Below are 15,423 nucleotides of genomic sequence, written 5' to 3' on the forward strand. Positions count from 1 at the left end.
GATCCGTTCGGAAAAAAGAAATTTTAGACTTGTAGAATCACAACCGGAGATAGATGAAGCTTATGAAGAAATGCTAGCGGAACTTGCGCAAGATGCTGCTTCGCCCAGAAGCGTTGATGAACAAGCTTCTTTTCCACCACCACCAACGGAAAGTCCTACGAACCTTGAAAGATTTATGAGATTTGTTAGAGATAATACATAGACTAACATGTAACTTGTACTTTGGCACATCTACCTTAGTTTTTTTTTCTTTTTAATAGTGGTATTAGTACCTTGTTGTGCTCATTCCATTGGGGGGAGGAAGACTAAGAAAGATATTGGCATTCTTTGTTAATGTCGTAATAGTAAAATATATAAGACATTCCCTTGAATATTTCTTTGCAATTTATTTTGTGTTTAAATTTGATATAGTATATATATATATATATATATATATATATATATTACATAAGGCAATATATAATTATATATACACATAATACACCCTTATATATACATACTATATATACTATATATATTTATATAGCTATATATAAGCAATTTATACTAGTATATACATATATAGTTTACAAGAAAGTGCCTTACATAAAAAAAATTTAAAAAAAATAGCCCGAAACAAAAAACGCATGTTAGGCCCGCGGGCCCGGTCCATTTAGCCCGGGACCATGTGGGCTTAGGACCACCGTGGGCCGGTTCCACACATTGGGACCGTTTGGCCCGACACCGCCTCAGCCCGGCCCGCCTCAAGCCCAAGCACGTTTGGCCCGGCCTGTTTAGGCCCATTTGGCCCGAGCCACAATACAGCCTTAGTGCCTATGAAGGTAAGATGCATATTCCTCTGCGGCAACATTTCCTGCAGCTTTACCAAGAGTATAATAGATTGCTGATGTGATTTCTGGAATGGCCAGCATCCTCAAGAAAGGTCTCAACAACCAACAGCAGATCTCATCTTCCATCAATTTACTGAAACCAAATCATGCAGTCAAAGCATAATTAGCACATAGAACATCAGTTTACACAAATTTATGCAAGCAGGCAGTTAACAACATATCCTTCCACCATATGACTGAGATTGACTTCCCTTTAAATGAAACAGACAGTAATTGAGAGTGGAGTCTTAACACCATAATCTAAGACTACACAACCAACTACATCTGCAACCTACATAGAAAAAAGCAGACCTAAACCACCAACTATGACTAAGAACTGGACAACATAGCAACCTAGAAACAATACCTATGACCTTTTCAAGCTTCTCGAAAAGAGATTTCCTCAGATTAGAAAATGATCTTGTTAATAATTCCCTGATTAAGTGCGAGCCCAGTGACCTGACAATCAGGTGCGTGCTCTCTTGTTGCTGCAGGCGGGGCATTTGTACTGCTTGATATGTTCAGCCCTAGCTGGAGTGATCTTAACGCATTTCCCGTGGAACCATTTCTCACATATGTCACAGCAGATCCAGAACTCGTCAGATGCGTAATTCTCACCACATGCACCACATAGTGTTTCTCCTTGCTCGTCATCTTCCTCCTCTTCCAAACCATCTTCATCCTCATCTTTCAGTTGTGGCCTTGAGTACTTGGGTGGCGGTTCAGAGCCACGCTGTGCCACCTAAGAGCAGAATCAGATTATGTAAAATAGGCAAAGTTAACAATAAATCCACAAACAATTCTTAGAATTCATATCAGTGACAACAGAATAAGCAAGTGTCAAAGGACAAGAAGTACAGAGGGGGGGAGAGAGAGAGAGAGAGAGAGACCATAATACTTCAACTTCTTGATTATCAGGAGATCTTAGTGTACCAGGAGATGTTCCCGCGTTTTACATACAGATGGCTGATGTACTCAGCTGAAGGACTGTTAAGTGGGTAGGAGTACTCGACCTTTCAAAGCTTTGGTTGGAAAAAGTAACTAATTGCAAATTTGAAGGAGATAAGGTGTCAACCTTCTAGCTAGATAGGGCCTATGCATCACAAACCTCAAACAGATAGGAGAATTAACAGCTACTCAAAGACCTAAAGAAGATGTTTCTTGTTATTAGCATCTGTCACTACTAATGACTACAACTAGAAGTGAAGAAATTTTACTCTCTTAAGTAGAATCTTAATGTACCAGAGAGCATGATTCTACCACGATGTTAAACCTGAAACATAAAATTGTACACATGCCCAAAGAATGTTACCAGCACCCCAATGATTCAAAAATCTAAAAACCCTGAAATTTGAATAGAATTGTCTGAAGACAGCTGAAATAACCTGTGACCAAAAACATAGATCTTCTTCAATAAGTACCAAAATCATAAACCTAAAACTTAAAACCCTGTTATCCAAGAACCTTAAGTGAGTGAACAGGCAAATAGTGATGCCAGCAAACACACGACATACACGTATAGCTTCGCATTCATTCGAGGAACAAAGGAAAAAGGAAAAACTTCCAATGGTCAGGCTAAAAGGGAGAATGGGATGAAGAAACTATAAAGATCCTTTCCTTACCTTGGAATTTGACTTGGACTTGGTGCTGCCGTGGTTTGACATTGATGATTTCTCTTTTGATTGTTTCTTGGCTGTCCCAGACACAACCTCAAAAATTGTGGGAAGATCGTTTATCATATTGAACAATCTTCTCCTGCAACCCAACATAAATGGCTCCTCAGAAAATATGGTAAAACTGAAAAAGAAAAAAAACAAGGTAGTATGCAAGTTATATTATGTCAAGTTTATGTGGACAAGATTGTTATTTTAGCTCGGGTTGCATGTAACTTCCTGTCATTTCCCAGAACTTATTTTTAGGTCATTCCCAGGTAATAATGCTGTAATATATATAAAGTGTTGCAACATAGAAAAATGAAAATTACTTTAAGGAACAAAGCAACAACGTAAATAAGCATGGGAAAAGAAAGCAGTGCACATTTCATAAGTACAACATGAAGCAAACAATAAGTTTTATTTAGGATGCCACAAAATCAACAAATTGAACTGTGACATTCAACTATGATAACCTTCTATCGCCTTTTTGGACAGGAGCCACCACTCTAAGTACTACTGGATATTTTCTATGTTCCTTGGGATAAATTCTCCTTGACAGAGGTTTTTGTACTTGTACCTACACATTAACTCTTTATGTTAAACTGTAGTACCGGTCATCGGACCCACTTTTATATTGTCTCCTGAAATATCTGCTTATTCTGCATGTACTTTCAAGTTTCAGGGTCACCCGCTCGAATGATAATTACATGAAAAACTATCATTGTAGTGCCCTCTGATAGTGGGTACCTTCATTAATACTCGAAATAGAAAATAAAGTAGTCACTGCTGATTTAGACATAATTTACACTCTTATGAAAATACCTGTTCCTTGGCACAACTGGCTTCAACGGTGGTCCATCACCTATTGAGATGAGGCGAAGACAATTTTATAGGTAAACTTGCAATATTCATAAATTATCTTTCATACTTTATGAGTAATAAATCTTACATAGCATTCTACTTGCTCACCACTTCGAGTTCAATATTCTAATTGTTATACATATGATGATTTTATGTCACTGCAACAACTTCTTTTGATTGGTTAGCCTACTATAATAAATTGAGTAAAAGCATAATCGTACTCTTAATATGCAGCAACAGCATATTATAGAAAACCAAAAGCTCTTGCTCTCCCTACCACTAGTGCCATGTATCATGAAACAGAAGTACAAATTCAATTAAGTAAACTCTGGCTATTTTACTAACTAACTTGCCATAAGGAATAATGAAAATTAATGTTATCCAAGAAAGGGAGCAATGAGAAGATAAAGAATTGCTCGTCTAGAATATCCAAATATTTAAAAGGAAAACTAGGCAAGGCCATCATCTGAATTTGAGTCAGCAAAAGAAGTAAACAGTTATGTAATATCGTGAGATGATATTGTACTATCATGAGATGAAATTGTACCCAAATGTGGGAAGTAAAGGACAAGCTAAAATATATAGAAAACAACCATATTAACAAGCTATATACTCATAAAAGAGTAATAGATAAAACAGTAGAGGACACAGTTAAAAGCGTGCCAGTGGAAAACTCAAGAACTATATGTAAAACAGTAAAAATGTCGCCTTTTAGGTTCTTGCTTTACCCTTCAAAACAAGGTTTTTCCAACTTTACAACAGCTATTAAAGCTCCAATTTTCAATTTAGATAATTGATTTTAGCTAAAAGAGATGAAACTAAAGAGAAAACACAAAACATACCTATCAGCTCTATCGAAACCAAACCTAGCACCAAAATAAAATGCAACAGCAAGTAACCATGCATCACTATGCACAGCAACCAAAGATAGCCAGTCCTTCTCTTGCATGCCATCACGGGCAAAGTTAATTCCAAGAGCAGGCTCTGGAAGCTCTGGGGGCACTTCTTCAGCTGGTAGATTGACTTCCCACTGTTCACTTGGAAATCCATATAGGCAAAGATTTTCCTTTTCTGCAATTCAATGAGAGCTGAATCATAAATTGTTTCCTTCAAAATAAAATGTTCAGCTTAGGGCCCCGGGATATATAAAATTCAAATATTTCACCAGATGGGAAGGTAAATCAAGACATCATGCAATCAGCAAGAAGAGTTTGAAAAATCCTCAAAAAAACTGCAGGAGACAACTTCAGAAGACTAGTGAATATATTAATGCAATTATGAGCAAGATATGTGCCATTAGCACTGACTCAAAAAAATAACAGAGATAATATGACACTTCAATCAAAAATCAATTTCGTCATGTTTGAGAAAGAGAGAAGAGTAGAGGAAGAGAGGGAGAGATAAGAGAGGAGCCAAAAATATATCCTTCTTCCTTCAAATAGCAAAATGGTGACTTGCAATTTTGTACAAGATGAAAACTGCTCGTCAGACACGCTAGATGCTTGAGTTGCAAGTATTTGCTTAGATAAGGAATGGCTCAAAACTGTAAAGGTTTGAGATCATATTCACAACTATTCATGACAAAACGCAATTTGAACACATGAATCCGCAACAATTAATTTTGGCATACAAAAGGAAATGGAAAAATACACCGAGAATTTGAACTAACAAAAGATACTAAAGGCTGTGACCACAGAGGCAGGCAGATCTGGCAGGTTGGAGGCTGCAACCTCACTGCTTTATAAAATTGTGCTAATTATTCCCTTCTAAAGTTTGAAAAGTTTGAATATACGTTTTAAAAATAATTTCCGCCCTAACTTCACGACAAATATTTCCTTACATTTTTTCCCATGAAAGTTCTCCACATACAAATCTTGTGTCCTCCCACGGCTATGCACGAGTAGAAGAAAACTATTATGTACCAACATTGTCTCACTCATTCAGCCTACTACTAAGATTACAAGCAGCAGTACTTCATGATTCCAACCCCAACTTTAGAGTACTAAAATAACCTTGAATAATCTTACAATTCTATAATGGCACCTTTCCACCAACTACAATAAAAATGAAAATCATCAGTAAAATGTGATAGAAGAAGGAAGGCATAACAGATTAATTAGAATTGTAAAAGTGGTAATTGACTAATTGCTAATTATTTCATCATAAAATAAGTCATACACAAAGCCATGATGCAAATGACAGGATTCAGCACAAACAGTATGAATCAATCAGTCAGCTGTGCCTCAATTTAGAAAGGGTGGCTATATCAATCCTATGCATCAATGCCACTCTAATAAGACCTATTTTATTCTAGTACTGACTATTTTGTCTTCTAAGGCAAATTAGAGATTCTCCAAACCAGAAGTTCTCTAAATCTTACACTTATCTCTATTAGAGCTAATCGAACTAAGAACGCACCTGGAAAACAATTGGAACCAAAGTATAGCAACAAAAACTAGGAACCAAAGTATAGCAACAAAAACTAACGATTAATTCCATCTAGCTGTGTAAGTACAACCCTTAATTTAAATTTTCGGCTATCGTATCACGTAAATGGATCTTTTGCTTCCATTACATTCTGCTCTTAGCTAAATCTGCATTGATTTTTGTCTTCCCCTTTTTGTTTTTTTTAAGGTCTACTTCATGCCCTTCTAACACCTTCAATCACCACAATGCTGTACCTAGAGACTGGTGCACCAAGACGTCTATGTAGGACAAGGTTAAACCATCTCAAGAGCCCTCTCCTCTTGTCGTGCATATAGTTTTATTGCACCATTAAATGTGATAATCTCTAATGTTGTCTAATTTTGTAGACACAATATCCAAATTAATGCTCGTACTTCTATGACATTTATCTTATGGATATGTTTTGTTTTGTTAGATATTTTCCTAACACATAGCAATCATTATTTCAACAATCTTAATTAAATTCTGTGTACCAAATCACACCCATGCACCAATTCATCATACCTCTTACCCAACTAAAGTAAGGTGCAGATATAGTACTTTTTTAGGTGAAGACATCCAAACGGATTCAATTTTCAGAAGATTCATAAGAGTTTTGACTATTTTACTTTAACGACCAACCTACCGAAATCCTCCTCCTTTCTTAGACCTAGGAATGACTTTGCTAAGCTAAGACAGGTGGATAAGCCAAAAAACATTGAAGGCATAAATATACAATCTAATTAGCCAAAACCATTAGAAAAATTGCAGTACTACATAAAAGAATAACAAAGCATTACAGCTACCAAAGCCACAATAACTCCACCCATTAACAGCATATAGCAGATAAAAGGAGCAACAGACGAGTTCGTTTTTACCTGGGTCGCACTGCTGATAAAATTCTTCGACATCTGCAACATTTACATCAAAGAGAGTAAATCAGAATCAAAATATCACGAAACTTGAGCAAAATCCAAGTACGACCCACCAAAATTAAAGAATAAAAACCCCAAGGAAGAAAAAAAAAGACAAATATTAATGGGAAATGGGCAAAATTGAGTTTGTTACCAGTAGTAAGAGCTTTAATAAGGCCAGCTCTACGACCCTTGAAATCTCTAAAAACTTCTTCAACTGTTCGAGGATTGTACTGTTGACCACCTTCCATCCCTTTTGTATAAATTATTATCTACAGAATGCAGAGAGGCAACTGGGAGTTGAGAGTGAACAAAGCACAAAAAGAGAGAGAAGCTGTTGGAGGGAAATGAAAAAAAAAATGAAAATATATAGGGGGGTATTTTGATATTTTGACCAAAAACGGTGAGGGAGAAGAAAGGCGACTTTTTTTAGTTCTCATCTTGTGTCCGTATATTTATTAGGGTCCGATTAAATTTGAATTTGTGTTGATAAGTCCCACATTAAGAGTAAAGTGCTTCCTAACAAAAATGATTCCATAACCAGGGCCTCGAATCCAAAAACTCTGATCAAGGATAAAGTCACTCCACCACAACCCTTGTTGGTGACTTGGGCGAGTTGCAACTTGCGAGTATTGACTGAAAGACAACTAATTGGATTTGATAGAAGTGTGAAAAATCCGGATGACATTTGTTTGTATTGCTCGCAGATAAGTTTGAACGGTATTTGAAAATTAGAATTGTATTTGGATATGAATATAAGTTTTTATTATTTTTTAATTTTTGTAAGTTATCTGAGTGAAAATTTTGATAAATGAACTTTTTGAATTTTTTAAATTTTCGAAAAATTCCAAAATATATATTCAACTGAAAATTAAAAATTTTATGGTCAAATACTAATTTTGAAAAAATATATATATATATATATATATATATATATATATAATGAAAAAATTTGCATGGCCAAATGGGCTCCTAGTATTATTTTTTGAATGTTTTTTTAGTGTGTGTGTTAGTAGATTAATAACGGACATATAACATGAGTAATTATCCAGAAACCTGATTTGTTAACGTCACAAAATTACATGAATAACATGTTATAATAAATTAATGGCCAAACCCATAAGAGGCCCCTTTAAGTTGGCCCAGCTTTTCATTTTGGCACCCCAACTTAGACCTGTTCTATTTTGACACTCGAACCCCTTATCCAATGTGCCATTTAAACACAAAACTCTGACCTGTCACATTGAGTGAAGTTCGTCGCCCAAGTCACGCGTGAGACTGAAAAGACTCCCTGCCAATGCAATTACTTATTACTGTTTGAGCCCCATTTATACCCCACTTCTTCCTTCCCTTTCTCCATTATCAGTTGTAAAAAAGCCCTAACTATCTATAGATCCATCTCCATGAATATTCTAAAGGCTGCTTCTTTCTATAATTTCTACAGCTTAAGTTGAGATTAATAGAAAAGTAAACCTCCACCTTCTTCTTCTTCTTCTGTAATTTCTTCTGTACTTCTTCTTTTTTTGTGATTTTGAGCTTGAATTCCATAGCCATTGTAGCTATGTCGGAAGGAGCAGAAAGTTCCCATAAAGGATTGGGTATCTGTTTTTGTGGTTTTAATGCGAAATTGAGAATTTCATGGTCTCCTAGAAATTCAGGTCGACGGTTTTATGGTTATAAATTTGACAAAGTAAGTCTGTCATCTATTTGCACTTAAATCTGATAAATTGTTGATTTCAATTTGATAAAACAATATGTTTTATCTTGTTTTGAAGGATCGAGGTGCTTGCGAGTACTTTAGATGGTATGACGAAGATTTTTCCGATCAAGCGAAGAGGACTATTAATGGTTTACTGAAAAGGGTCAAAGAAAATGATGCAAAATTGGCTCGGGCAAGAAAGAAATGGATTTTTGTGTTTGTAGTTGTGTTCATCGCATGGAATTGTTTGGTTGTTCCTTTCATTTTGTTGAACATGGTAGTGTGAATGTTAGTTTTTGGTTGGATTTTATGTACTGATTATGGGAATATTTTAAGAAGTGGATTGTGATCAACTCAGTCGGAACAGACCTAAAATCCAGTCTTTTTATTCCTTTCTTGATAAGTGACTTAATAATTCAATCTTTAACATAAACCATATCAAGAATGGAGGAGAAAATACCTTTTTTACAAATTCAAACTTGTGTATCTAAAACCAAGTAAGATCACAGAACTTCATCAACATTAAATCGAGAGTAGACAGCAACCAAACAACATTTTGAAAGATGATGGACAATTGACTATATAATACCATTTCTAAGTATTACAACGGAACAAACCCTTGCTTTTGTTTTTCTTTTTTGATAGGCAATAATGAAAATAACACCATTGGCTCACTTGAAAGGAGAAAATTTGACTCTTACTACAAACAAACATTTAACACATTCCTATCAAGTCATGCAACTAACGAGCTTTTTTCTTGGATTCAATTTCATGGAACAAGCTCAATAGCTTAAATAGAACAGAAACATAACAGAGAATTCCAACAAATCTGCTTAAACATAACAGAATTCCAATACATATCCAATACCAAAAAACATTACCAATACCAAGAAACAGAATTCCAACCTTTAAACAAGGGGCTGCTGTGTTACATATCCAATACCAAAAAACATTAAACAAAAGATTCAACAACCTTGACGTAACTAGTCCTACGACATTAACAAAAGACTTCTAAAGCTGGGATTCCTGGTTGCACTCCATTGGTTGACTTGAAGTCCTTCGATTTCTAGTTGCACTCATCCTTTGAAGCTGGGATGTTGTAACTGCTTTTTTTTCCTTTCCATTTTAGGCCATTAGGCTTAAATCCAATATCAATGTTTGTTGCAGATGCATCTCTAAATGTACCACATGCTATAACTCTTTCAGATGATGCACCAGGCTGCAAAATAGTAAAAGTTGCAATTGATTATAAAAGAAAGAAACAGAGGTATAAGCCTCTTTTAGAAAGGTGCACCAGCTTACATTCAATATGCTTCATCCAGTCATTGTGTCTTGATAAATGCCAAAACCTGTTTGTCTAGGCCTTTTATACCCTGTTGCTTGATGAGTTTCATGTGCTTGTTGTAAGTTTGAGACATTGCTAGTAGCCCTTCCTCCAATAGCAGCGGCAACAGATCTAAAATATCCCCTTCCTATGCCTAGACCTCTGCCTCTTCCTCTTGTGGTAGACTGACTTTGACCACTTCTTCTTACAGCTGGAGTATCTTCACAAATTGAAGATGGAATGCTAGGCATGGTTGTTGCAGTAGTAGTTGGCTGACTCCTTTGAGTTGGATTACTTGCTTGAATTGTATCTCTCATTGAAGGCTGAAAGAATATACAATAGTTAGTGTACATTAAATAATGCTAAAAAGGACTCAAAATATGCATGGCTTACCTCAGATTTGCAAGCAGATTTGTTATGACCCAACTGGTGACATTTTGAGCAAGTCATATTCACTCCTTTCTTTGATAATTTGCCAAATTTTTTTCTTGGCTTATCCTTTGCCCTTCTCCTACACTTTTTAGGTCTCCCTGGCATCGGTTTTGGTTCAGGTGGCTCAATTGAAGGATTTTCTGATTCTGGCCACATCTTCATACTGGGCATAGTTTGTATAGAATATTGGTAAGCTTTCAAGAATGTGGCCTTCCTGTACCAATGCTCTACCAAGTCATCTGGATTTTGTTCTATGTGATATAATGCACAGATAACATGAGGACAAGGAATTCCTCTTAACATCCAGCTTCTACAAGTGCAAGTCTTCCATCGTAGATCAACAACATGTTTAATATCACCATCACTAATCTCAAAACCATCATCTCCATTCCAAAGCACTTTACACCTACTAGAGGCATCTTTATTTTCTTCTAATGTCATTCTTGCTATTGGGGATATATCTGTTATCCATGTCTCAGCAAATCTCCTCATATCTGCATGCCTAGTCATGATTTTGCACCTTATTTCTTCTAACATAGATATAATTGACTTATGCCTAGGTTCTACTATCCAGGAATTAAATGTTTCACACATATTATTTTTAACAACATCACACTTAGACACATTACTGAAATAAGCCCTTACCCATACCTCTTTGTTGTAATTGTCACACCTCCTTTTTCGCTCGCGCCCCCACAAAAGGGCGCGGAAGAGAGTTTTTTTCAATTAAAGGACAATCGAAACGGGATTTATTTATTTATTTCAGAGTCGCCACTTGGGAGATTTATGGTGTCCCAAGTCACTGGTTTTAATCCCGAATCGAGGAAAAGAGTGACTCTGTATTACAGTCCGCAAACCAGAAATCCGGATAAGGAATTCTGTTAACACGGGAGAAGGTGTTAGGCATTCCCGAGATCCGTGGTTCTAGCACGGTCGCTCAACTGTCGTATTTGGCTTATTTATCTGATTTTTTATTCATATTAAACATATGTGCAAATTTAAACTCTTTACCGCTTTTATTATTATTGTTATTTTTCAACGAGAATTGCAACGTCGTGAAAACACATCTCGAACCACGTCACATCAATGCACTCATGGTTAGAGACACATTTCGACTTTGTTGAGATTTGGGTTTGGGTCACATAAATGTGCACCCGGGTTTAAGAAGGTAATGTTACTTAAAGTACGCGCCTAAAGAGACTAACGCATGGTTATTTTGGGAAAAGGCCGTGAAGTTCGCTAAGCGGCCGATCCCGAGTTCTAAGTAATTAATACATATATGTGTGAGGGCCCCGCAATCTATGCGTTTTGCTAGGCGAGGTTCATCTCATTTATTTTAAAAGGACAATCCTAAAGTGACTACATTTTCTCTATTAAATTTGTCTCTAAAAAAAAGAAAAATTCTAATTAATTACATGCTTGAAAAGGCTGCTACTTATTTATCGGATCAAGACAAATGCAAGCTGAAATTGCAATCGAGACAAAGGGAGATTGTTTCATGCCTTATTCTATAATTGAATATTACTAAAATTGAAATTATAAATAGAATACGGAATTTACAAATAATATTACCAAAATAAACTAATTATCCTCTAACTAATTTAAACCCACATTGTTAGATGAATTGAACCGTTGGAATTAATTGTTTACAACTATTTGAAACTGGAATTAACCTTAATCACTAATGCTTATTCGAAAGTTTGTTAAACTTAATCGTTAACTCGTCTTGTTTGAACTCAACTCATGCATATTGGATTAATGATCTTAGCAATTACTACTACGATCCTAACTTAAAATATAGTGGACCTACTGATTCTACGAAATTACTGGCCATTTTTTATCCTGCCTAATATTTACAGATCTCCATTACTAACATGATTAGAAATTCACAAGCTTTGACTCATTTCTATTCCAGCTAGCATGAATTCAGAATTATATTTCACTAATTAAACTAAATCAAAATAATTTCCAGTAATGACTATCTATCAATTCATGTACCCATAGGCATATAGAAAACAGTTCAAACTACTTAGAAAAGTTCTAGCTACAGTCCAATTTTCAATATAGTTGTACAATGTAAATACATGTCTAAGATGAGCATAAATATATACAATATTTCCTAATGTACATTCTAATACATTAATTGAACACACTTTAATAGGCAATCTGTTAAGCCTTTTAATTCAGCATTTTTGCAGTTTGAAATCACCTCAGAACTAATCTCAGAAATGTGTACCTGGAAAGGGACCACAAGGAAAAGGAAGAAAAGGATCAGCAGGAGCAGTAGCAACAACACAGCAACAGCAACAGTAACGGAAACAGAACAGTCCAGTAACAGTGTTTAATGAAACCAGCAGAATTCCAGCAACACCCCAATGAAACAATAACAAATAACCAACCAAACTCAAGGAACAAACCAAACAAAAGTCCAGAAATACCAACAGCAATCAACGGGCAGAAACAAAGTGAACCTTTGTTTTAGGTTGAAAGACCAGTTAATATTTAACCCTTAAATTCTGACTCTGTATATTCAGTGTATTCAAAGTGTATATCGGGTGTATACTACTCTCTCTTTAGATTTCTAGAATGTTTTTTCTGTTCCGAAAAATCCCCAATTCTCTCTTAATGTTCAGAAAATCCTCTCCTCTCTCAAAAATTCTCCCTTAATATTCAGCCAATCTCCCTTTACTTGTGTCAAGCTCTCCTATTTATTTACAAACTTGAAGCATTTAAACTAAATCTCACCATCTTCTACCCATCCCCCTTTTGAATCCCACTACCTAATGTTTTGTCCCCCACTATATTAAACAATATATCAATTCCCACTAACACATATCTTTTCCTTATTTAATTCCCTTATTGCCCCACTACCGCATGCTTTGTCCCCCACTATATTAAACAATGTATTAATTCTCCACCATTATGTCTTGTCCCCCACTACGTGTTATTTTATGTATTATTTTAATATTATTTAATACTTAGTGGACAGAGCACTCATTAATTATTTTTAAGACTCATTTAAAATCCCGAAAATGCCCCTGAAACTACTGAAATTACCATTCTACCCCATCAGCTATATCCAATCCTCCTAAATCAATTAACCAAACTATAGCAACTATAACCAATTCGTAATCAAATTTCATCAACAAATTTAAGCTAGGAACTCAGATTATGTCAAATATCATCACAACAAAGACTAAGGATTCAGGGAACCAACCATATGATGAACAATAAAGAAACAACTGAAATCATTTTGACTGAACAATATTTTTTTAACAACAAACATACTTTCAGATTCAATAACATTAACAAATTAAACATAACAAACAAGTAGATTTAAATCACTAAACTCAAAAATCAATTGAACTTCAAATTAAATCTAACAACATTATAACCAACACACTTCTATATTAAACTAAACAAGAACAAATGAATAAAACAAACCGAAGAAATAATCAAGAAATGAATCAAACATATACTGATTTCAGATATGAGAATATCAAACAAAATACGGACAGAAATGAAACTTAAACCAACTAACCGGAAATGAACAACGACGAACTCGAACAGAAACGGAAAACTCGAACCAAGACTGCCAACGACCTCGACGTGAGATGAAGCTGCTGCTGGTAGACGACCTCGACGATGGTTAACAATGAGCTGCAGTTGAGTTTCCAGGGGTGGTCGTTTGACGATGAAACTGGATGGAAATGGTGTTTGCGAGGCTGTGCGATGGGCTGAAGAAGGAAGCAGCTGTGTTTGGTGTTATGGTTGTTTGGACGTGAGGCTGTGTGTATGTGTGTGTTGAGGTAAAGCAGCAGCAGTGGCTACTGGACATGGAGCTGATGGTGGTCGTTCATGGTTGAGCTCGGGACGAAGAAGAAGAAGGAGCAGCAGCCATGGGGAGTTGGTCGTCGATGGCTGTTCGTGGTTGGTCGACGACGTTGCTACTGGTGGACGATGGAGGCGACGTTCATGGATGAAGTTGTTGCTGGTGGACGACGAGGCAGCGTGACTGGTCGATGCAGCAGCGCTGCTGGTCGTCAATGGCGGATAGGGGGGGGTCGTTGGTGGCGATGGACTGGTTCGTTTAGTTGAGGGTTGGAGTGGCTGGACGATGGTTGTTTGGTCGTGAGCTAGGTTGGTCGACGACGAGGGGGGTGGTTTGCTGGGTGTTGAAGACGAAGGATCTTGGGCAGTAGCTGCCATGGAGGCGAGAGGGCAAGGGCGTGAAGGGGAAGGGGCAGCCATGGGAGGGAGCTTGGTTTGGAGAAGGAGAAGAAGAGAGGGGGGCGGATAGCTTTAGTTTTTTTTTTTTTAGGGTTGGGAAAAATGAAAAAATGAAAGTGGAGGGGGGGGGTTGGGATTAGTTTGGGTTATGGGGAGGACTGGGTCGGGTCGACCCGGTGGGGTTATTTGGTTTGGGCCTGGTTGATTTAAATTAAAAGGTGGCTCAATCCGATTTTCTTCTTCTTTTATTGCTTTTTTTTTCTTTTATTTTTTCTTAAACTAAAACTAAATTCTAAAAATCCTAAATTATCATATAGAACTAAATTAATTTATAAAAGTGCAAATTAACTCTCAATAACAATTAACACATAATTAAATAGCAATTACGATAAAATCACACAATTTGGACATTAAATGCTAAAAATGTAACGTACATTATTTTTATGATTTTTTTTGTTCTTGTAAAAACAAACTTAATTGCTCCTAATTGTAGAATTAAATCCTAAATGCAAATGCGACATATTTTTTTATTTTTTTTATTAATTTAACAAATAAACATGCATGGATAAATACAAATAATTATTGAAAATGCCACGAAAATTCTAAAAAGTTGCACACAAAGGAAAATTATTTTATTTTGAATTTTTTGGGAGTAATTCTCTCATAGTGTAAAAATCACGTGCTTACAGTAATCTAAAGCATCCTCACATATGTTTCTCCCTAGCATTGACAACCATGCAAGCTCATCTTTAAACTGGACAACAAATGATGACTTGGAACATTTCCAGAATTGCATCCTTCTTTCTTCACCTTTCCATTTTTTAGCCTAGTTGGACCATATATGCCTGGCACACATTATATGCTCTGCCATGGGCAGACAATCCTCAATTGCTGGAATCAATCCTTGCAACAAAAAATACAAGATATTGTTTCAATTTCATATATAAATACAAAATAAGTAAAGAAAATTACTATTAAGTAATCAACAAAATAT

The 15,423-nt window shown here is 36.0% G+C and overlaps 2 protein-coding genes and 1 long non-coding RNA gene across 5 annotated transcripts; 1 reads left to right on the forward strand and 2 right to left on the reverse strand.

Annotated features, from left to right (window-relative positions):
• Positions 1-486: 486 nt before the first annotated feature.
• Positions 487-7,117, reverse strand: LOC104220590 (PHD finger protein ALFIN-LIKE 4). 3 transcript variants are annotated; one of them, XR_709541.2, is made up of 6 exons: positions 6,899-7,116; positions 6,709-6,741; positions 4,228-4,456; positions 2,492-2,624; positions 1,237-1,611; positions 487-963 (listed from the first exon to the last, which is right to left on the reverse strand). XR_709541.2 is itself a non-coding variant. In XM_070155378.1 (6 exons), the coding sequence occupies exons 2-6, from the start codon at positions 6,739-6,741 to the stop codon at positions 1,336-1,338; spliced, it is 711 nt and encodes a 236-aa protein (XP_070011479.1). In that variant the 5' UTR covers positions 6,899-7,117; the 3' UTR covers positions 946-1,335. The 3 variants fall into 3 exon arrangements, 2 of the variants coding, with proteins under 2 accessions (XP_070011479.1, XP_009769789.1); XM_070155378.1 differs by adding an exon at positions 3,347-3,386 and having other exon boundaries at positions 946-1,611; positions 6,899-7,117; XM_009771487.2 differs by having other exon boundaries at positions 946-1,611.
• Positions 7,118-8,037: 920 nt separating this feature from the next.
• On the forward strand, positions 8,038-8,796 carry LOC104220589 (uncharacterized). Its single transcript, XR_011401575.1, has 2 exons — positions 8,038-8,434; positions 8,520-8,796. It is a non-coding gene; the product is annotated as an uncharacterized lncRNA (long non-coding RNA).
• Positions 8,797-10,109: 1,313 nt separating this feature from the next.
• On the reverse strand, positions 10,110-10,709 carry LOC104220591 (uncharacterized). Its single transcript, XM_009771488.1, has one exon. The coding sequence runs from the start codon at positions 10,707-10,709 to the stop codon at positions 10,110-10,112; it is 600 nt and encodes a 199-aa protein (XP_009769790.1).
• Positions 10,710-15,423: the final 4,714 nt, after the last annotated feature.

Source organism: Nicotiana sylvestris, chromosome 8 (genome assembly GCF_000393655.2).
Source record: "Nicotiana sylvestris chromosome 8, ASM39365v2, whole genome shotgun sequence".
Taxonomy (NCBI): Eukaryota; Viridiplantae; Streptophyta; class Magnoliopsida; order Solanales; family Solanaceae; genus Nicotiana; species Nicotiana sylvestris.

Coding starts and splice junctions, on each gene's coding strand:
- LOC104220591 (XM_009771488.1), bottom strand. CDS start 10,709: ATGACTAGGCATGCAGATATGAGGAGATTTGCTGAGACATGGATAACA.
- LOC104220590 (XM_009771487.2), bottom strand. CDS start 6,995: ATGGAAGGTGGTCAACAGTACAATCCTCGAACAGTTGAAGAAGTTTTT. Junction 6,742..6,898: donor TATTAAAGCTCTTACTACTG/GTAACAAACTCA, acceptor TAAATGTTGCAG/ATGTCGAAGAATTTTATCAG. Junction 1,612..2,491: donor AGTCCAAGTCAAATTCCAAG/GTAAGGAAAGGA, acceptor TTCTGCTCTTAG/GTGGCACAGCGTGGCTCTGA.